Raw genomic sequence first — 23,028 nt, forward strand, 5'->3', positions numbered from 1 at the left:
CACAGCTGATATGGAGACAGAGGCAGGAGGAGCGTTAACCACAACACGTTGGAGCTTTCTCTGTACCTGCACCAGGCTAAGTGTATAACTATGTACTTGATGAAGAAGGCACTAGTATTGGAATCTATCACAGCAGCTCAAAGAGAATAGGTAGTATTTTTGAGGTTCAAGTGAATGCATGTTTGACCTCTAACTCTTACAAGGCATTGCACAAACCCAGGTCACAAACACTGTTTTGCTTTTAGTTTACCTGGCTTTGGTCACAGAAGCAGCCTAGGATGGCTGTTTAGATACAGCGCCGACTTCCTGTTGGTTTTCAAGCCATCTTCCCCATTACTCCTGCTCCCTGGGTCTCCACGGAAGGCTCTCTTCTACAGCAGGGCAGCCACACATTTTCAGATGGATTCTTTGTGTCCTGGGAATGGGACCCTAGCTCTCTCTATTAGATTATTAAAAGAGTTAATATTTACTGATTAACTATCGTTTGTGTATTGGAGTGTGGCTAAGGAACTATTCTTGGTCAGGAAACAGAATTGGTGGTTGAACCATGGGATGGGTTACTAAGCAGTCATTGCATATTTGTTCAAACCAGATCTGGAGAAATCTGCCAGGGCAGGCAGGACACAAAATTGAAAATCCACAACAGGGAGGCTGAGGCAGGAGGAAGCCAGTCTGGGCTATTACATGCCAAGATCCTGTGAATTTTATGAAAAGTGCAGCCTGTTAACTAGAGAATTGGATTTACTTGTGTTACCACATATGAATAAATGACAGGAGAAATGTTACCAAGATGGTTGTTAGCTGTGGTCACCTCCATTGGAGAATGGTTGGATAGTTGGGGTTGCGCTCTCTCTCTCTCTCTCTCTCTCTCTCTCTCTCTCTCTCTGTGTGTGTGTGTGTGTGAGAGAGAGAGAGAGAGAGAGAGAGAGAGAGAGAAAGATAGAGTGATGGGACAGAGAGATAAAAATAGACAGACAGATGTATGTATGTATGTTTGTTTGTTTGTATGCCTGCATGTATGTATGGGCATATTAATACTTTACTTTCCCGATTTTCAATTTGAGTTATTTTTAATATCTAGAGGAAAAGGTGAAAATATGCAGAGTCCTCCTGGAAACGCAAAGGTGTGGTTTCAGATTGTACGGCCGCGTGGATTGCAATCGGTGGAACATTCTCCGCCTCGCTGCCAAAGTCTTTCCAGAGCCAGGACAAGACATCTGAAATCGGTTCTGTCAGCAAACCCGGAGGAGGGCCTGTGGTATGCGGGCAGAGAGAGAAAGAAGCCTTTCCTGTCGCTGCAGCGCTGCGTGTGTGTGTGTGTGTGTGTGTGTGTGTGTGTGTGTGTGTGTGTGTGACAAATGCATTGCAAGAAATTAGGAGGCGCTTAGAGCAATGCCCTGTGGTGTTAAGAGTACTCTAGAGGCAGGATTTGGGGGGGGGGGGTATGCGAGTCTTGAAGCCCGAGTTTCATCAGATCAGTGCTTTGGTGGCTGAAAGGCCTGAGGCTCTCCTGAAGATCCTTGAGTCCTCCTGTGGCCTGCAGCTAAGGGGCTGGCACGCGCTGCCTGGTTGCAGCTTGCCTTGGGGAGGGATGATCGTCCCCTGGATCCCCACCGCAAGCCCGCAAACCGCAATGTAACAGAGTTGCCAGCATGAACTGCGGTTGACTTCGAAGGTCTTGACCACTTGGAGCCACATACATATGGGAGCGAATATAAGTGGCTGATGCATATGAGAGAATTCCGTGATTGAGCGTGCGACTTTTACTTTAGGAGAGAAGAGGTGCTTTTTCCGCATCACTCTTTTAGGACCGCAGCTGCTGAGCGGCAAAGGAGGTGGAGCTGATGTCATTTGGTGCCAGCAGAGGGCAGCCTGTATAGGCCGTGAGGCCAAACTACGACCTTGCCTTTCGGGCTAGGTTTCAACCACCTGACCCTGCGGAGTAGAGGTGGCCTTGGAGTTCCCAGAGCAGCAACCTTTGTCGCGGGAACCAGACGCTGAGGCCCAAGGGCACTATGCAAGATGTGGTTAAGCTATGGTCCTCGGCCAACCTCACTCTGCGACAGTGAGGGCTTGCAGGGAAGGGCACGAGGCGGGGAGACTAATTGCTTCAGGAAAGAAAGAAAAGGCTCTGCATCCAGGAAACATGTGCGTCCCCGCCCCCAATAGAGTTCAAGCGTGTAGAAACCTTATGATGTTAGTGAACGCTAGGGGAAAAAATTCGCATCCTTGGCAAGGCTCATAGTAGGATGATGGTTCTAACGCGGAGACAAGTAGCTATCAGATCCGCACTGGGAGCAGAGGGTTAGGGGGCCAAACAAACCAAACTGAGGATTTCAGCTTTTTCTCTGGCCATTTTCTGGATGCTGAGCTGAAGGAACTCACTAACCGTGCTCAGTTCTCCTAGTAACCTCTGCTGTAAAATGGGCACGGTCGGAACCGAGTCTTAAGTTAGGGATTCCGGACCGCAGCGGGAACTAAACGAATTCAGGTTTCTCTGCTGCCCTGGCTTTGGGCTCAACACAGAGCTATTTGGTTTGACTGGGAGTGGGGTGCGAGGAACGAAGGCAGTCCTTTCTCCGTGCCTGAGTTGCTGCCTCAGAAACCCAGGTGTGATTTGGGAACCAATGTACCGGGAAGCTCCCTAGCAGCTTTCAGACCAGCCTGGAATTCTTCTGTAATGAGCACTTGAGTCATGCAGATGTGCAAAGGATCGTTGCAAAGGAATGAATGAAACAAACAAACAATCAAAATCTGTGCTTGGTGTGGTGAGTCTCCAAAGAAGCCTGTCAAAGGGTCCGAAGGGCCTACCTTGTGGGGCGGGGCCCTTGACAACACTAAATAAACCCACTGCGGAGAGCCCTGGGCAAACACACCCCCCGCCCCTCCCCCAATGTCGGCAGCCAGGATCCCAGGAGCTTTGGCTAGTTTCCGTCTAGCGCAGATTGGTTGTAAACTGGCCTTATTCGATTGCCTTTGGCTCTTTCCCACTTCTGTAAAATTGGAAAGGAGGGGGGGTTGTTGTGAAAACCATGTTTGAAAACTGTAAAAGCCTAAGGGCAAGTCATCATCACAACTCGAGTAGTCACGTCTGTTTCACTACCTGTGTGTTTTGCCCGTTAGATAGGAGATGCTGGAATCAATCCGTTTGTGTGCACAGGCATTGGCATTGTTCCTGCGTTAAGTGTGCCTGGCAGTCTCTATGCAAACATGGCAAACACATTGACAAAGATGCTTGAACAAGGATGCAGATACAGGACAACTTCCTACAATCAAGCCCAATGCGCATGCGCTCTGCACATAGCAGGCCAACCCAAGGTCAGTGTTCGGAGGTAGGGTGTATGTACATTGCTCAGTCTATTTCTCCCTAGCTAGGTCAATGGCTCTGGGGAAGTGGGGTCTTCTGTGCTGCTCTGGGGTGTGGAAAAGGCCAGATCTGGGTCTGTAGGTCAGTTCCATTTGGCGGGGCGGGCGGGCGCCACTGGTAGGTTCCTTTATCTCTCATCGGCAGGCAGTGGGGGCAGCTCCAGTTTCACTGAGTACAGAGACCCCCGGAGCTGGTTGATGGGTCCAGGGAGCCAGAGAAGGAAGTGACAGAGGGTGCCCTGGGCCTCTCTTCTGGTGTCACCTCTCCAGGTCTAGCCATCCTGTGGATAAAAGCTAAGGGAAGTGTGCATAGAGTCTTCACCCCACAGGCCTCCTTGGAGGAAGGTAGAACTAAGTTGGTGACTTGGGAGAATAATGTGGCCTCTAGGGTCCTTTGGAGCTGATGACGTTCAGGACACTGCAAGGCTTGAAGGGACAACCCTTGCTTTGCCAGGCTGCAGGACAACTCCTCTTTTCCACACCAGCCAGTTGCTTGGCTCTCCTCTATTCCTTCACAGGGATGCCGAGCAACAGGGCACTCAGATGTTTCTAGAATACCCTGGGGGAGCCCAAGGCCATTGTCATAAAAGTTACTCAAGTGGGCTTGAGTTCTGCAGAGACCCTACTTTCTAAATCCCAGCAATTGAGTCTGAGCCTAGGCTCGGCAGACTCTCTCTTGCCGCCTCTGTGGAGGGTTTGGGAGGACAGAAGACATTGTCCAGACTTTTTGAAATTCAGCTGGAAGAGACAAAGAACAGCAGGAACGTTGTTGTGGCAGCACAGACACCAGAGAGAATTGGAGAGGGACAAGCAAGCCTGGCAGTGGCTGTAAGGGCTAAAACACTGTTTCTCCTACGAGGAGCAGGTCCCCAGGGAGCAGAGCTCCACCACCACCCCCTTTGCAAATCTCTAAATAGAAAATAAAAGTGCTGGTGAGAATGAGGATCCGGGCAGAAATCTCTCAAGGCAAACGCGGCTTGAGAGGGAGGCTGCCCCACGAGGTCAGCGGGTTGGAATTGTCAACTGTCCGTGCAGAGTTGAAAGGGGCCATCGGACGACCCGCTGCCCCCTCCCCGGGGATTCCACAGGGCCCTGACCCGGCCTTTATCTCAGCACGGTCAGAAGTCGCGGGGGCTTCAGGAAAGAGGACAAAGGCCCGGTGTCACCACGGGGCGGGGGCCCGGTTTCCTGACTCTCTGCTCACTCTAACAGCCTTTAGTGGTAGTTGGGCAAGATTTTAAAAATATGTGCCGAATTTCCTTTTTTCCCCCCCTCTTCTAGAAGCAAACAGCAAAATAGCCAGTGGTCAGTGCCCCTTCGCCCTAGCCCACAGGGATGAACGTTTCCTGGGACCCAGCAAGTTTGTTTGTTTATCCAAACAAGTCTTCTTCCACTCAGATGAGAATCCGGGGAAAGGTGTTTGATGGGCCAGTAGTGTTACCAAAGACAGTTCATTAGACTGTAGTCTCAGTTTGGTCTCCCTTCCAGCCTGCGGTCTGATTGCTGTAATTCTGCTGTGGGCTTTCAGGCCTTCTCCCAGGATTCCTTCCTTCCCTTGCCTTACCGTGCAGACTACCTTAACTCAGACTCGCTCGCCAAATCATTCTTCCACACCCTCCCGCCCCCCACCCCTCGCGCCCCGCCCCGTTCCCAAAGTACGTGTAGGGTTAGCTGGGGTGTGTCAGCCCAAGCCGGAGGGTCTGAGCCTCCACGCTTTCCCGATCCGTTCGCGGCCCTCAACCCCAGCAGCCTGTTCCTCTCTACCTCCGCTCCTCCATCGACTCACAGTTTAGCCCGCATTCTGCGCATTCTGCGTTAGCCTGACCCCAACTCTGCTGGGTTTCCCTGTTTCTCCACAAAGGCCTAGGCCAATTCGCTCTCCCCACCCCCACTACCAATCTCGGGGTGGGGTGGGGGGGTCCTCAGAGGGTGGCCACCTTCTGTTCTTCTGAAAAGGGTAAAGAAAAATACAAATATTCCTGCACCAACCAGGAGGGAAACCGAAGGTGAGGAAAGTGTGTTTCTTAGAGAAAACCTCCAATATGGGCGCTGGAGTGGGAGCGGGAGGCCTTGAAAGAAGCAATGGAGAGATTTCCAGAGCGAGTCCATCATCTGTGCCCTCAGGGTCAAGTGTTCAATGCTATCCGTGCCTCCTTCCTGATGTCAGTGGTCTGAGCAAGGCGGACACCATCAGCTGTGCCTGGACCCTGGTAGGTGTTGGCTTGTCTGAGATCCTAGGGTGTGCAGTGATGACTTGGCAACCACAGCTGGGGTGACCTCTGGAGTTATTACTAAAAGGCTAACTCTTGTCTCCCTCTCTTCTTCCAGGACCGGGGAAACTTACGAAACAAGAAACCAGGTATTGAGTCTGCCTAAACTCGCACCCAGGCTGTGCTTTGTCTCAGAGCTCAGTGACTCACAGAGCCAAGTGGCAGCCAGTCTCACCTGCGCAGGCCTTCTCTGAGGATTGTTTGTGACCTGTGGCCGGCCACTTCTTTGGTCAGATCTTTTAGCACTCAACTGTGTGAGTTTGGTTCCTGGGGTGCAGACACTCCCCTAGGACAGCCTGGACCCCTCTCCGTACAGGATTCAGTCACTGACTTTACTTTTTTTGGAGGTTCAGGGCTGAAGGGGGGGGCTTAAACACACCTCCTGTCAACTTCTTTGGTCTCTATCTGAGGGAGAGAGGGGGGGAAGAGAGGGAGAGAGAGAGAGAGAGAGAGAGAGAGAGAGAGAGAGAGAGAGAGAGAGAGAGAGAGATTTCAACCCTTCAGGTTCCCTGGGTAAGTAACTCTGAGGAGCACTGCAGTGGTGACCCAGCAAAAAGGACATAATTAATTACCATTTAAATAAAGTGAGGACACTTTGGTAGTCTTGAGTTTGACCTAAGCACTTCCAGGCCTTGGGACCCATTTCTTGGGGGCAAGAATTTTGAGTCAGCAGTTGGAAAGCTAACTAAGGTACTTTCCTAGCCCATTTTCTACTGGCTTCATGAAACCTAGATTTGCCCCCAATTTCTAGCCACCACCAGAGGGCTCTACACAGCTGATTTTCCTTGCAAAAAACTATACGAAGGCAGAATGCCCCTAACTTCAGGTGAAAGGTGGGCATCTTGCCCATCAAGGGGGCGGCGTATAGAAATAAGAACTGTTTAGTGATGCCCACAAGGAAAATACCTCCCCACTCACACTGGAAAGGAATGTGGAACTATGTTGACGGTTACCTAGGTCCCCTTCCCACAATCCCTCAGTGTATCTCTCACATTGTTGAAAATGTGTCCCCAGTCTTGTTAGAGAAACACATATCCCTCCACCAACCCACTTTACTCCAGGCTTTTAGGGAAAACAAAGGTAACTGTAAGAATTTGGATATAAAAGTGAAAAAAATGCTGCACTCTGTAAGTATTCAGGGATGTTTATACGCACAAAAAATTTCCCTCCCCACCACACACACAATTCAATACCGTGTTTAACAACCCATTACCCAGAGCCTTCAGCTACTGGCAGGGTATTTGTAGCGAACTCTATTTAAGTTGCATTCATAGATCACACTACAAACGTATCTGCACACACCCACATGGGCTGCTAGCTACCCAAGTCAAACTGTGTTCTGCATCAAGACCTCTCTTGAATACCTCTTGAATCAGCGTCTCTAACAAATTCAAAAGTGCAAAGAGGGTGAGGAGAGAAAGGAAACTTGAGATGAAGAAGGTCTGTTATTGTCCCCAACTAGGGAAAACGACCAAATTTTTAGTGTGTTGGAGAACCCCTTAGGGTTGGAATTAGAGACAGATGTCTTTCTGGAGGCATCCATGGGGAAGTGACTTCCCCTCTCTTACCTCCTTCAACCACTGTGTAGACTCCGGAAAGCCCCGTAATTCCTTCATCTAATTTTCCTTACTTGGCAAAGCCTTCCCAGCTGTGGATGCCTTCTTGCTGGTTAGTCCTTGGGTGCAGAGAGACTTTCTCCAGTGCAGGCCCTGCTCTGCTTCTTCTTATTGGAGATGGGCAATGACCTGACCTGCCTCGGAAGCTGTCCTTCTGGTTTTTTTGTTTTTGTGTTTTTGTTTTTTTGTTTTTATTCTGGATAGTAGTTTGAAGGAGTGCTGACAGCTAGTCCCAGAACAAGCAGCCTCTGCCAGATGAAGGGAAGGATGCACATACTTTGTTATCATTCTGCAAGCCAGAGATACACACCCAGAAGACAACTGCATACATAAGCATGAGGTATGAGTGCAGCATATACTGTGGTCCAGTGAGCACTCCCTGATGTTAGTCATATGGTTATTACAGTGTCCTAAATATACGCCATCCACCCTCTCTGCCAGCGAATGACAGGTACACACACACCTTCTGTCACTGTTAAATAATAGACACATTCACACAAGGCACAGAACCACACAACTGTCAATAGCATACATATTTGAGGTGTAGAAACCATAGAGAAGCGCACACAGCATGCTGTCTTTTCTGGGACTCTCCTTAACCAGACAGTTGAGACATTGGGCTACAGAGGCACCCTGGGTCTCATCAGACTCTACTGCTTTCCACCAAAACTGAGATTTTTCTTTCCAGCCTACTCCCAGTGGACGGGCAGGCTTTAGTCTTTACCTTTGAGAACCCACAGACCATCCCCTACCGCTCTGTAGCCTCCTTCTGCAATTATTGGGGGGAGGAGAGGGCATTCTGAGCTGGACCGGCTTCCCCTTCATTCCGGCAACATACAATCTAGACACCACTCTGACATTCCTAAGGTTAGATATCCAGTTAGATATCCATTCCTAAGGTTAGCTAACCACCAGCTCCCAGCTGCTGTCGGCTTATTCCTCTCGAACTGCCTCTTATGCAGGTAAGGAGAAAGGCAGGCAAAGGGTGCTTAGCTGGGGATCTAGCCCCTGTTGCTTCAGCTCTCAGCCTCTGCAAGATGCAGCATCTGTCATTCCATCCAAAACCCGAAAGCCAGCCGCCTCTAATAAACCGGAGAGATTTAGTCTACAACCAGGTCAAACACCGTTTGTATCTTCAGGAAAGCATACATCTTAATTCGTTATTTGATGAGCCCAGTAAAGAGAAATAAAAAGCTCATCTTTGTATCATATAGTGAACTCAGCCTCCTGAAAAGCACCACATTTCCTATCCTTATCTCAAAATAAATAAACGCTGATTGTTTAAAAACAACAGTATCACCAATCATTGTAGAAAAGCTTGCAGCTTCCAGAGTGTTTTTGAAATCAAGATTTTATATATTAAAAAGAGAAAGAAAGAAATTTTTACATATTTGACTCAGGAGGAAAAAAAACCCTTAAAAGTATGAGAATAATAATGAAAACAGTGCAAACACCTAGTACAATTATGTAAGAGGCAAAATGTAAACTTACACTGTCGCAAAAATAGAACAAACTTTGCCTACAGTAGCCTCTAGTGAGAGCGAGTATCTTTGCCGGTGTTAAACAGCCTCAACAGACAGAGCGATGACACAGAAAAAACAAACAATCTCCAGGGGAAAAAAAGAAAAAGAAAGAAAGCAGTAGCGACAGTCCGAAAAACCGCCTGCCAGCCGGGTTGCCCTCAAGTCTTATTTGTATCACTTTGTAAAAGAACACAATTTTGCTTAAAGGCTCACTCTTTTAGCTAGCTAGCTGCAGAACTAAGGCGTAAAAGAAACAATTTAAGTTCGTGTTAAAAGAAAAAAACCTCAAAAACATTTATTTGGGAATTGACAAGGGATGCGCGTGCGCACACACATACAAATACAACAAAAGTGCTCTAGTTCCCTCTAGAAAATTTGGTCCCCGAAAGATATTTATTACTCAACCACCGGGTCACGGGGTTTTGAGCCCGAAGGCTGGTGCCACAAGCCCGTGTGGGCCGGCTGTGGAGAGTTTCACATTTCTTCTTCCGAAGGTAGAAGAAGCAAGACTTTTGAAAAACAAAAATCCTGAAGGGGAGTGTCATCCTAGCGGTGTGCTCAGCCAGGCAGTAGTCTCTCCTGGTATCTGGGGCTAGAATCAGAAAAACTGGGGAAGTTTATTTTGAATTTATTTTTAAATAGAGATGAAAACTCCCGATTTGTAGTGGAAGCCTTCTTTTAGCTATTTATTTTCTCCCGCCTCGGAACACAGCCTTCGTAAATGACCACGGGAATTCTACGCAAATCTCCCAGCAGGGACGATGAAGAAAACTAAAGCTTTTGATTTTATTGTTTGGTTTTTAGCAAATTCCAAGGCCGCATCACTTCGGCGTTTTCCCCCATGAGTGTTTTATTCTCGCCCTCACTATTTCCCCCCTTAAAAAGTTTGTTTGTTTGTTTGTTTGTTTGTTTTTAATATCTTTAAAAGCCTCACCAATATTATTAGCAAGACGTTAGCCATCCGCACTGGCCTAAAGGTTCCCGAAGCGGTGCGCTGAGCAGCGGGGACACTGCGGCCTCGCTAGGCACGGGACGTGAACCGGATTACAGGCCGCGGAACGAGGCTGTCCCTGCTCCAGCCTGGGGCTCAACCCCCGCCCCGCCCAGTGGGCCCCTCTGCGAGCGTCTTCTGATCCGTTCCAGGAGGAATAGCGGAGTGGTCAGACACGTTTTCCCCTCTTTCTCCGGCCTTATAGGTTCCCACTACCCAAGCAGCTCAGCGCTTCTAGCCTTGGACAGCGCGGCAGTCGGGGTGGGGAGAAAATTGAGTTTCGAGTCCACCGACCTGGAAGAGAAGGCCAAAAGGTCAGCGCCTCGGGCACCTCGACTGCACCTAGGTCGGGGACTCACTCCCTGCGGTGACTCTGGGATTCCTAGGGTACGAGAGGCCTGCGGAAAGCGCGGAGAGGGCGGCCTCCCGCCAGGAGCGCGCGAAGGCAGAGGCCGTGGTGGGGAAGAGCACCGGAGGAGTAGCGGAGGCGACAAAGTGGAGTCGCAGGAGCGGGAAGGAACGAGGAGGCTGAGGAGGCTCGAGGGCTGTGGCTCAAGAAGCTGTCCCAGAGTGTGCGCTGTCCGGCCGGCTGCTGTGGCTGAGACCTGAGCTCCGCTCCTCCATCCCGGGGCCGCGTCCGCACTCGGTGGCTCTCAGAGATCCAGGCGCGAGTGCAGCGCGCCAGTCTTGCTGTCGTGGTCCCAGTAAGAGCAATGCATCATGGCGAGCTCGGGTTGCCTGGCGCAGGCGAACTGCAGGCCGGGCGCGCTTGTCGGCGCGGGTGCCGGGGGCGCAGCGGTGGCGGGGCTGGCCGGGCTGAGCTGACCCGGGGGTGGCGCGGCAGCTCCGTGGTGTGGTGGGGCTGGAGGGGGTGCGGCGGCCGCGTGCAGATGGTGTGCGTGAGGGTGCGGGTGGGGGTGCGGCGGCGGCGGGGGTGCGGCGGGAGGGCCTCCCAGGCCGTTGTAGGAGTTCACGACGCCGGGAGGCAGCGCCATGCTCTGCACGCGCGAGTAAGGCCCGTAGGAGGCTGCCGGGCCCGCCAACCCCTTGACCACTGCGGCTGCACCGGGGCTGCCCGGGCCGGCGGCTGCTGCGGCCGCTGCGGCTGCGGCCGCGGCCGCCGCCATCTGGCAAGAGGCGTAGGGCATAGGCGAGGGCGGCTGCGGCAGGGGCCAGGAGTTGTTGAGGAAACCCGATTGCAGGTACTTAGGAGGCGCCAGGTAGCCGTAGCCATCGGCCCCGGCGCCTGCCACACCGCAGCCGCCCGCCGCGCCTCCGGTCCCAAAGAGCCCCTTGCCGGGTTGGAAGTGCGCCGGTGGCGGCCGGAAAGGCCGCTTCATGCGGCGGCGGCGCCGGTAGTTGCCCTTCTCGAACATGTCCTCGCAGGCCGGGTCGAGCGTCCAGTAGTTGCCCTTGCGCTCGCCGCCGCCCTCGCGCGGCACCTTGATGAAGCACTCGTTGAGGCTAAGGTTGTGGCGGATGCTATTCTGCCAGCCCTTCTTGTTCTTCTCGTAGAACGGGAACTTGGCGATGATGTACTGGTAGATGCCGGACAGGGTGAGCCTCTTCTCGGCGCTTTCGCGGATCGCCATGGCAATGAGCGCCACGTACGAGTACGGGGGCTTTTGCGCGGGGTCCGGCTTCTCCGGCGCTGTCCCTCCGCCCTTGCCTGGACTCGGCGGAGGCGCCTCGGGCTCTTTGACTGTGCGCCCGCTGTCCGAAGCCATCAGAGTCCCCGCGGTCTCCTCCGGCTCAGGATAACTGGCCATCATGACAAAAGCTGGGCGGCCGGGTAGCCCCGGGGCTGTGCTCTCCGGGCGCAGGCTCGCCTCACAGGCGCGCGCAGGAGTGTGCGCAGGCTGCAGAACTTCTACGGGCTGCCGGGACCGAAGGCCTCGCGCGCGGCACTCGTTCTCTTCTCTTTCCCCCCCGGGGAGCGGTCGGCGGGAGTGGGAGTCAGCCTCTGGCCATAGGGAATCTGCCCAACAGCGAGGGGCTCCGGCCCCGCCGCCCCTCCCCGCCCAGGCCAGTCCCCGCCTCGGTGGGTTTTCTTGGCTGAGCTTTCCCCTCCCCCCACCGCCCGGTTTCCCCAAGGCGCGACCCGCGTCTCTGGCGCAGCTGCCTCCTGAGTCCCTAGTGCGCCCGGAGCCTCGCTCCGTTCTGATTCGTATGGGCTCCGCCGAGTTCCGCTTGCGTCAGGGGCCTTCGCCCCTATAGCCGGGCAGCCAGCAGCGCACGGGAGAGTTCATCTCTTAAGTCTCTAAACGGCCCCGCAGAACTTGGACCGGCCTTTTCCCGGCCTCCGGAGCCTACGGGGCCCCGCCGACAACGGGGCTCATGCTCTCACAAATCCTTGAAATCTGCTGGTGCTTGCTTCGCCGAAGGCCCGGGTTGGGGCTAGCTGCACCCTGTCAGTGCCCCGGGAGCACAGTCCCCAGTGAGGAGAGGTGATCCAAGCCTCCTGGCAGCTTTCAGGTGAAAGAAAACAACCCCTTTGCTCTGTGCTTCAGGCTTTGCTGGGGCTAGACTTCTAGCTTGAGGCTTAGGGAGGGGCGAGATGGCGAGGGGGCCGGACCGGGGTGGAGTGGCAGAACTTTGCGGCAGCTGGAGGTAAACCAGCCCAGAGCTCAGTGTCATGGAAGGCAAAAAGCGTCGGCCTCTTCTGTCCCTTGAGCTCTCTAGGCCCAATTGGGGCTGGGGAGAGGATCGCTGGGAAGCGGCAACCAGGAGTACCCGCTGACACCGAGGCTTAATTTTTTCCGTGCTGCGGGTGGATGTAGGGACCAGATTTCTCCTTGGAATTCGCCTTGCAACCCCACAAGTTGGGCGTGTGTGTTTTCAAGATCAAGTAGCGTCCCTTGTACTCTTCTTGGACACCAGCGAGGATGTTGCTGAGAGGCGTTGGGGTTTGTTGTGGCACAGAAGTCATACGTGGAGGGCATAGGGCAAGATTTGGCCCTAAGATATATGAAATACTGCGCAAGTGCTAATGTGCTGTTCAGAAACACAGGTATGCTTATGTACAGGGTGTGAACGTTATATTTGTTTTTCTTTTACTTAGTAAAGTGTATGAATTAAGCACTGGAGTTAACGTGGTTCGTGGGTACGTTCCCCCCCCCGCCCCCCCCCCCCGCTTTCTTTTGCCTTCCCCACCTCCACAAGCTTTACCTGCCTCTTCCCCTCTCAGCGCAAGTCTATTACTTCCAGGAAAGGAAAGCAACAGGCTGCGGAGGCGCTTGCTCACATCTCAGTGGTTTTGCTCTTCTTTTTTTTTCAAAGTTTCCGCCGCCCCCCCCCCCACAAGTTTACAGTTTTGATGTGTGAGGGAGACCAGTGTTTGAAAACTCCAGGCTCTCGAATGCTGCAGAAGAGTGCCCAGACACTGTGAAAGATAGTGATCTGGACGCCCTGAATGTCATCAGTGATTGGCGTGTCTAGGTGACTAGCTGATGCCCGTTGTTTCTACCTCCTTCTCTCAGGCTGCTTGCTCCTCAAGAGTTCTGTAGAAGCCCAGGAGCCCACAGTGGCCGCTGGTCACAGCATCCAAAGACCACCTCTCTACATTGTGTGCTCCCCATGGAAAGGACAGGATGTGTGTGTGTGTGTGGGGTAGGGAGCGCGGCTGGAATCCAGCATTTTGAAGATGACTCCAGAAAGGTTAGCAGGGCAAACCTGGCCTAAGCACCGGGTGAGAGGGAGTTAGGCTTCTCTTAATTTCCCCGGGAGATAGCCACTTCCAGCCCTTATTGAAAATATCCCCAAGTGGCTCTGATGGTTTCCTAGGCCATTTCTCACTGCCCGGAGCACACTCCAGACAAACAGCGTTTCTTCAAAATCTGGCTGCTTACTGAGTTGACCTAGAGAAGTTTGTCTTCTTCCTCAACGTGGCCAGGCTGTGGGTAGGAGTGGTGAGTCTGGTTGGTCTGGGAAGGGGCAAAATATCTGGCTTTGGTCCCTCTTTTAAAAGGGTGGAGGTGGCTCTCTCCTTTCTTTTTCTCTTTCTTTTCTTTTCTTTATTTTCTCCTCCTCCTCCTCTTCTCCGACCACCCAAGCTGACCCTGGGGTCCATCCCCCCCCCCCCCCATTTCCGCTGCTCAGCTCCTCAGCAGCCAGGTGTGACAGCATTGTTGTATGTGTCATCACTTCCCCGAATTCCTCTGTCTGCTCCCTTTTCAGTCTTTAAGAAGCCCGTGTGTGTGTGTGTGTGTGTGTGTGTGTGTGTGTGTGTGTGTGTGTGTTTAGAACAGAGTCTCTATGGGATTTTTTTTTCTGAGTGGAAATAGGAGCCATGCATTCCTGGGAATTGATTTCTTGCTCTCCTTTGCAGAATCAGCACCCCAATCCCAGGTGGAGAAAGGGTGCCTCCTGTGTGTGTACAAGGCTAGGAAACAGAACTGCAGGTGCCAAGGGAATCACCTTCTGGGCCCCTACGCGTCAGGACGGTGGTAAGTAGCAGAGCTAAAGGCTGCAGGAGAATGGGGCCATCCATGATGCTTGTCTGCGCCGAGGTCCAGCTGGAGGGAGGGGGTGTCAATTTTGATTTACTTCTCTTACACCGCCCCCTTAGGCAAGCTGCGTAGAGCCCTAAGTTACGGACTAAAGTGGGATTCTGTTCCTCTAGGCCTGTTTTGCAGAAGCTGTGTGGGCCGCCAGGTTTTATTCTGGCATTGCAGGGCATCCACTTGGTGACCTCTGGCCTGCGCTCACCTCCAGCGGCCATGGTCCTGAGCCAGGGGGAACCTGGTGTGTCTCTGGCGGGGCTTTTCAGGAACCCTCCGTGCCTCCTGTACCTTGTGCCTCCAGAGAAATGCCTGAAAATGCTTGCCAGAGCAGCAACTCAAGCAAGCCCGATCCAGAGATCCAGCGATCCAGCATACTCTCAGACGTTCAGACCGCCTACGTGAGCAAGCTGCTGGTCCCTGATGAGGATGCTTCTCTCCAGGGCTGGACTTCCTGCAACTGCTGCAGAAGCACTGCAGCCGACCACCACCACCACCACCACCACCACCAAGCACACACTCACGCACGCTGGTTCCCCACTTGGCTGGCTACTGGTCCCTTACAGTCCCAGCTTCCCTTACTCACTCCACGAAAGAAGAGCCAAGTAGATTGAAGCCCTCTTCAACTCAAGCCGCAAGAAAGCTTCGGTGGGGGCTTACCTCCCTACCCAACTCCGTCCTTAGCTGCCAAAGGGCCTTTAGCTTCACGCTTAGATCTCAAACATCCACATGCCTCTAGGACACTCGCAGTGACCCCTGTCCACCTCCCTCAGTCAACTCTACGTTCTCTCTGCCCGCTGCAGCCTCAGCTCACCTGTTGCACTTACTAGTTCAGATCCTGCACATATTTGGCAGAAGTATGATAAATCGGCTTTTGGATTCCAAGTCACTTTATCCACCAGTGTGCCCTCCCACCTCATTCATGGCTTCCTGGTAGGTTGTTTCATGTGAGGGGAATTTGTGAAAACGTGACAGACCGTGGTATTTGCAGGACATTTGCAGATCAGGCCAGGGGCCCCTTTGTTTCTCCATACTACAAAGAAGACACCAGATGCCTTCTCGAAGCCCAGCCTGGGCATCTCTCCAGGGAAGGTCATATGTTCTAGAAAGAAGCAATGGCTTGAGGATGATATATTCACCCTGACTTGGAAAGCGGGAGGTGGGGAGGAATTGTAGACAGTGAGAGAGCAGGGAGTGGGTTTCTGGACAGGGCCTTGGGGGGCCATACAACCAACAGCCTTGCCCCCTCTTTTTTTTTTTTTTTTGAGACAGGGTTTCCATATGCAGTCCTGGCTCTCCTGGACTCACTTTTGTAGACCAGCCTGGCTTCGAAGTCACAGAGATGCACCTGCCTCTGCCTCCCGAGTCCTGGGACTAAAGTCGTGCGCCCACACCACCAGTGGGGATGACTTCTTGTCAGCTCTCCTCAGAGCTCATAGGGTGGGCTTTACACTCCAAGCAGCCCACCTTTCCTTAGGCCCCCTTGTAGACTAATTGAGTCCTTGCTGGACTCTGGGTCTGTGCTTGCGGGGAACTACTGGCAGACTGCTGTGATGGTGCAAGCAGGTATTCTGCACTTGGGGTCCTTGGGAGTGGACACTTGATGTTCCTGGTGTGTCCTGGTCCAGGTACCTTTTGGTTTTGGAGTTTTTGGCTTGGTGGAGTGAAGGGTCAGCAACACATCTGAACAGAAAAGGTTGTTGCCGTATGGATGATGGAAACTCAAATCCAGAAACATGCATGGCCTGCATCAGACCTCAGGCCACAGAGGTAGCCACGTGCTGTGAAAAGAATGGGGGCAGCTCCATGGTCTTTTATCTGTACACACCACTGACAGGCTGGGAGCCTCTAAAGTGGGGGCAGATGACAAAGGCCCCTATTTAATTCTTAATTATATCAGCTTGGGACGTTAAGGAACCTTATCCTCAAGCTTCAGAGTTTTACATTTTTTAAATCAGTTTTTGAATAACAATATATTCACATGAGCCACAATAAAATATTAGAATGCTTGCAGTACAAAGTCTCTTTCTCACTCTGTTCCCAGGTTACCTATTTTACTGGACCCCTGGTTTCCTCACATATTTTATGCCTATACACATTTTCTCCTGCACACTGCTACTTTCTGAACACGGCAACCACTGCCCCACATTCTGTACCTTAGAAAGCTTTCTGTATCAGCCCCTTCATCCGTAGGGTCTCTCTCTTAGCCCAGGCCTCCCCAGAACTTGAGAGAGATATTCCTCCTTGTTCTAACTTCTCAGGTTTCAAATATGCATCATGACACCCCATCTCAGTGCATCTTTCTTTCTTTTATTTTTTTATTTTTGGTTTTTGGTTTTTGAAGACAGGGTTTCTTTGTATAACCTTGGCTGTCCTGAACTCACTTTGTAGACCAAGCTGGCCTGGAACTCACGGAGATCTGCCTGTCTCTGCCTCCCTGAGTGCTGGGATTACAGGCGTGCGCCACCATGCTCACCTTCAATGCATTTTCTTTATAGAGCTGAGTGGCTGTGTTTGTGCATCTTCAGTGTCAGCTTGATTGATTTGGAATCACCTAGGAGACACACTTGGGAGCGTGTCTGTGTGTGAGTTTCCATCCCATGGACTAGGGCCCTGGACTGAATAAAAAGAAAAGAGGAAGTGAATAGAGCACCAGCACTTACCTCATTGCTTCCTGAATATAGACACAAGGTGACTTGCTTCTGCCTGCCCTGCCCTGCCTGCCATGACGGACTTTATCTCCTCAAACTGTGAGCCCAATGTGCCTTTTGTCAGATGTATATAAAAAAAAAAGCTCTTTCAATATTTGTTTTTATGTTTTATTCATGCATGTGTGTATCCTCCCATCTCAGTGGTGTGTGTGTGTGTGTGTGTGTGTGTGTGTGTGTGTGTGTGTGTGTGTGTGTGTTGTATGCCACATGTGTGAGGGTGCCTGCGGATTCCAGAAGAGGATATTAGATTTCCTGGAGCTTGAGTCACAGAGAGTTATGAACTTCCGAGTGGGTTCTGGGAACAGAACATAGGTCCTCTGGAAGAACAGTAAATTCTTTTACTCTCCAGCCCCCCCCTTTTTTGGTCAGATATTTTTGCATAGCAACACACAAATTATAATACAGCAGTGCCTAGGCTGTGTCCAAGCCTTTGTTTTTACAAGCGATACTTTAGTGGATGGTCATGTATACTTACTTTTGTTGGCATATCTATATATTTAAAAGCAGAATTTTCTAGCAGTTGTGTCAAATGGTTTGTAAGTTTGTAAGTTTGGTAAGTTATGCAAAACTGTCTTCCTAGGAAGAGCCAGTACAGGCTCCCAGCAACAGTGACTTAGATTCCTCTTTCTTTCTGACTTCAGTACACACTTTAGTGGACAAGGGAGGGATTCCCCGTGTAGTCCAGGCTGACCTCAAACTTGTGATTCCTCTGCCTCTGCCTCCCGAGTGCTGGGACTGTAGGTGTATGCCACCATGGCTCACTACATCTTTCCTTTTCAAGGTGGATAATTTTTTAAATTTTATTTATTTACTGTATATGTGTACTTTATGTGCAGAAGAGGGCATCAGATCACATTACAGATGGTTGTGAGCCACCATGTGGTTGCTGGGAATTGAACTCAGGACCTCTGGAAGAGCAAGCAGCGCTATTAACCACTGAGCCATCTCTCCAGCCCCAAGATGGAGATTTTACGGATTAGCTGAAGACTCTTTTGCATCTTCCTTTGGTTCCTTTCTGTCTGTTTCTCTCCTGGAGTGATTATCATGGTAAATTTGGTGTTTAACATCCCTGTACCTGTTATGACATGTGTATAACATGTGTATGTACTCCTAGGTGATAAATTAAGTTCTGAGTTTTATAGCTTTATATAGCTGGTATCCGGTTGTTCTAAAAGACACGTGCTTGCTTTTTTAACTCAACCATATGTTTGTGGAAAAGGTCCTGGTCGATACACAAAGACAAGCGCTGTTTATTACCCCTGGGTGGCACCATTCCATTGTATGAACACGCTGTGGTTTATTTATCCGTGTTCCTGTTGAGAGGGAATGGATCATTTCCCAGGCTTTCCTGTTAGCCATAGCCCTGCTTTGGGCTTTCTTATACATGGCTGCTACTGTACTTGGGCTACAGTTCACCAAGGGTGGGAGTGCTGGGTCAAAGGTGACAGACATTTGTAACTTGCCCACTTATCACCAAGCAGAGACTCCGTTGCTGTTAGTGGAGCCTCCATCTTGCCGGAGCCAGCAGGCAAGATGGAGCAGCGGGAGAAGGTGTGAGCTTGGGTTTTGGCCATATTACAGATATCCTGGCTCTGTGACGTATTTGCTGGGTGGCTTTGGAACAGTTTCTCAGCCTCTCTGTGACTTGGTTCTCTCAAATGCAAATGGTGGGGATAGTAGCACCCAAGCACATTATGACTATATCAATATCACCAATAATGATTCTTATTAGCATTGCTGTGTTCTGCCTGTGTGTCTCTGTTTCTCTAGGTTCTCCCTATGTATGTGTGTGGGCTGGAGGCCACCCCTGGGTGTCATTCTTCAGGAACTATCTGCCTTGTGTTTAGAGACATGCTTTCTCACTGGGACCTAGGACTTTACCAGGTCTAGGGTGGCTGGTGAGTGAGTCCCAGGGGCCCATTTGTCTTTCTCTGTGTCCCCACCAGTAGGATTACAAGCATGTTCCACTGTGTCTGACTTTTAAAATATAGATTCTGGCTTCCAAACAGAAGTGAGCTATTTCTATAGCTCCTCGTCCTTCTTGTAATGTGTCTGTTAAAGGCAGTGGCCAGTTTCTCTGTACTTTGGCACAACTAGATCTTGCTGGTTGTACCCTGTGGCACCTCCTCTGACCCTTGTAGCTCCTGTACATTGACAGATACCATACTTTGGGTCAGAAGTTTCTCCCCTAAAGGCCCAGCCTGTAGTCCTACAGGTGGTGGACCTTATAGTAGGCACAGCCTTAACGGAAGAAAGCTAGGTCATGATGGTGGCGGGTGCCTGAGATAGGTCTTCTGTAAGCTCGTGTATTTGAACACTTGGTCACCAGTTAGTGGTGTTGTTTAAGGGGGGTTATGGAACCATCAGGAAGCAGAGCCTTGCTGGAGGAAGTATGTCACTGGGGGTAGGGCTTTGATGGCTTATAGTCTTGCCCCACTTCCTGTTCTGTACACCAATGCCTCCCTTCCTGTGTGCGGATGAAATGTGATCTCTGCTTCCCTCTTGCTGATTTTATCCCTCTGGATCTGTGAGCCAAGAGCCAGAATAAACTCTTCCTTCCTTAAGCTGCTTTTGGTCATGGCATTGTATCACAGCAACAGAAAATAAGTAACCGACGCAGAGAGTGTGCCTGTGAGGGGATGTCAGACCCATCCCCTCCTATTTCTGTTTTCCAGAAGGTTCTCTTTACCATAAGCTGCCATGATGCACTGTACTATGATGTACAGCCCCACAGCAACAGTGCTAAAGTTGAGGACTGAAGCCTTCAAAATAGGAGCCAAATAAACCCCTTAGAGATGGTTTGTCTAGGGTATTCATTGGGTACCCGAATACACAGTGATGGATTAGAGATGGTTTGTCCAGGGTATTCAGTGGGTACCCGAATACACAGTGATGGATTAGAGATGGTTTGTCCAGGGTATTCAGTGGGTACCCGAGTACACAGTAATGGAAGGCTAACACAGCAGGCCACAGGCTCACTTGGATTAATTCAGAGATTAAAAAACACTTCCTCCTCAGGGGAGGGCGGTCTGCGTTGTTTTTCTTTTACATTTTAACAATCATGAATGATCGTTGCCTAGAGACAATTTTCATTAGGAATTGCAAAAACAGTGGTAATTTAATTCAATCATTATCCAGGAATTAACTAAACTATTTCACAAAGAGAAACTTAGGAAAGAAAGAAAGAAAGAAAGAAAGAAAGAAAGAAAGAAAGAAAACCAAAACAAATAACCACCGTTTGGGGCTGTCAAGGACAGGCAGGCAAATGGGAATTCTTCTTATGTCTATATCATATAGACATATAAGACAATGGTATTTCATATAGTCGCTTGGGGAATCACTGGTTTTATGGGTTCTGAAAGGCTTGGCAGAATCTCCCACCTGAGAAGAAAGGGAAAGGAAAAGAAAGATTGTCAAACACGCCAGCTTCCCATCACACCACTGGTTTCTTTGCTGACATGTGCTGCATGGCTGATTTGACTGTGGCAGGATAGGAGATTTTGGCCCGGCAGAGCTCCAGTTGACAGAGCCACACCATCTATGCCCCCTCCCCCTCCCCCAAGCCCAAACTCTAGTGCTGAAGGCAGGAAGATGGAAAAACAAAACAAAACAAAACAAAACAAACAAACAAACAAACACAGAGGGACCTGAGATTAGGCCATCTGAGATGGCCTCACAGGTGAGAGGCAGTTCTCAAGAGGAGAACACAGCCGGGCTGCAGTCACACCCAATGCTAGTGTGCAAGTTCAGGGAGACTATCAACCACACACTGCCAGGTGTCAAAGTAGGCACCGCCTGCTCTGGGAGGTGTAAGCAAAGGTCTTATTGTGCCTATGGTACACACATGGTCAGTATGGTTTAACCAGGTATCCATGTGTCAGGAGGATGGGTGGGTGTGGCTCCTGGCTGTCTCAGGATATCTACTTTCTGGGTGTCCTGCGGGTCTGCATCCCCCTGTCACCTTGAAATAGTGCCTTCTAGCTGCCTTCCACAGGCAAGGCAAAGTTGAGTTGTTCTCGGTGTTTTCTCATATGCTCACTTATTTCTTTTAAAATCATTATTAGCATGTGTGCTGTGCATGACATGCGTGCGGGCACAGGTGACGTAGAGAAAGCATGTGTGGAGGTCAGATGCCAACCTTGTGGAGTTGGTTTTCTTTCACCCTTATGTGGGTTCCAGGGATCAAACAGGTTGCCAGGGGTTCCTGGGGGGAAAGCCCCTCTACCTGCTGTGCCACCTGCCCGGCCCTCAGATGCTTAGTCTCACTACACCTCTTGGAGGCCTCACTGGCCAGCAGCGGGCTTGGGTCCTCTTTCGGCTCCTAAACATCTTGCCTGTTCTCACTCCTTCCGGAGCAGTTGCTATCCTACCTGCCATTTACTTGTTAATTTGTCTGTCTTCTTTCACTAGACTGTGGACTCCCGGAGGGCAGGGCTGGCTAGCCCTCTCCCATCTCTCCACCGCCCCACCCCCACCCCCCGCTGGACTGTCCATTCTGGCTTGAAACTTTTGTACTCCAGTGACCTACCCGACTCACTTTATAGTAGCCACCCTTGGTCTCTTGCTCATCTTTATATTCTTTTATCTTTCATAAGGTTCACTTATATATATGAATTTTGCCTGCATGCGTGTATGTATATACAGATCCTGTGTGCCTATGAATGGTTGTGAGTCACCTTTAGGGGACATCTAGTGCTCTTAGTGGGTGAACCATCTCTCCAGCCCCGTTCTTATATTTCCTTCCTTCTTTCCTTCCTTCTTCTGGTTTTTTGAGACAGGCTTTCTCTGTGTGGCCTTGGCTGTCCTGGACTTGCTTTGTAGACCAGGCTGGCCTTGAACTCACAGAGACCTGCCTGCCTCTGTCTCCCTGAGTGCTGGGATTAAAGGTGTGTGCCACCACCGCCTGGCTCAGTGGTTGGTGCACAACACCTGGAAGAAAACATTTACTGAGTACATGTTTATAATTCCGTATCTACAGTTTTTTTCTTTTAGGTGAACCTTTAGCCTGGGAAGGGGGTCAGATATTCAACTAGTCATTGTTTCTGTAGTATGAACCAGTTCCACTTAAAAAAAAAATAAATTATTTGTTCATTTTTTTGTGTTGTGTATGGGTGCTTTGCCTGCATGCATATCTGTGTGCAGTGTGCATGCTTGGTCCCTGAGGAGGCCAGAGCAGGGCTTCAGATCTCCTAACTGGGCTCATAAACAGTTGCCTTACACAGGCAGATGTGGGTGCTGGGAACCACACCTGGGTTCTCTGGAAGAGAGCTGAGCCATCTGTTTGGTCCAAACTAGCCCTGTTTTAATTATAGGTAGGAGAAAGGGGGAGAAGCTGAGAGAATCTGTCTGGCACGGCGTCTGTGGCTTTCCTTTGTGTCCTCAGGGACGCAGTGGTGTTCACATGAAGCCGCAGCAGAATGGAGAAGGGTGCCAGGCACTTGGGAAGAGGACCCCGGCCAAAGGCACCGCCTTCCTGTGCGCCAAGCCGACTTGTGTAGAGGGACATTTGTGCGTCCTTCTTGGCCACCAGCAGGGCTCCTAGAGTGTGAAGCTTTCTCACATTAGAGTGCCACTCCAGCACAGGGGTACAGGCAAGCCCAGGGCAGCTCTGTCCAGCCAGGGACAGTTTCTGGGACCAGATGAAGTCCCCGTGGAGGCATGTGCACCGTCATTAAGGGCACAGTTGCTTGCTATGGGGAAATGCATTCCAAGGGCACAGTTTCTTCAACCACGGGCTGCCAAAATAGACTGTCAGGCCCGGGAAAAAATTGGCGACGCTAAAAGGTTCCTGACAGGCAAGGATTAAAAAAATAAAAATAAAAAATTAGAAATCAAACACATAATCCAAGTGTTTCCGGCAGGGCTTGCCTGTAGCACGTAGGGAGACTCCATGGCTGCCTCAGTTCTGAGCACACAGGTGGCTGGAACCTCTAGACTTAGCTTGGAGTCTACTGCGTTTAGGAAATAGTTTTTACTGTACAAGGGACAGGCATGGTGGTGGCGCACGCCTTTAATCCCAGCACTCGGGAGGCAGAGGTAGATGGATCGCTGT

At 50.8% G+C, this 23,028-nt stretch overlaps 1 protein-coding gene and 1 long non-coding RNA gene across 2 annotated transcripts; one reads left to right on the plus strand and one right to left on the minus strand.

Annotated features, from left to right (window-relative positions):
* Positions 1-9,044: 9,044 nt before the first annotated feature.
* On the minus strand, positions 9,045-11,642 carry FOXL2 (forkhead box L2). The gene has a single exon (XM_084752201.1). It carries the CDS (start codon positions 11,536-11,538, stop codon positions 10,420-10,422), a length of 1,119 nt encoding a protein of 372 aa, XP_084608327.1. The 5' UTR covers positions 11,539-11,642; the 3' UTR covers positions 9,045-10,419.
* An 806-nt stretch (positions 11,643-12,448) lies between these two features.
* On the plus strand, positions 12,449-14,205 carry LOC311580655. Its single transcript, XR_014773542.1, has 3 exons — positions 12,449-12,776; positions 13,550-13,674; positions 14,094-14,205. It is a non-coding gene; the product is annotated as an uncharacterized lncRNA (long non-coding RNA).
* The last annotated feature ends 8,823 nt before the right edge of the window (positions 14,206-23,028 follow it).

The sequence above is a fragment of the Acomys minous genome (assembly GCF_964271855.1).
Source record: "Acomys minous genome assembly, chromosome: 13".
NCBI lineage: Eukaryota > Metazoa > Chordata > Mammalia > Rodentia > Muridae > Acomys > Acomys minous.

Excerpts from the sequence above, each read along its gene's own strand:
- FOXL2 (XM_084752201.1), bottom strand. The coding sequence starts at position 11,538 with ATGATGGCCAGTTATCCTGAGCCGGAGGAGACCGCGGGGACTCTGATG.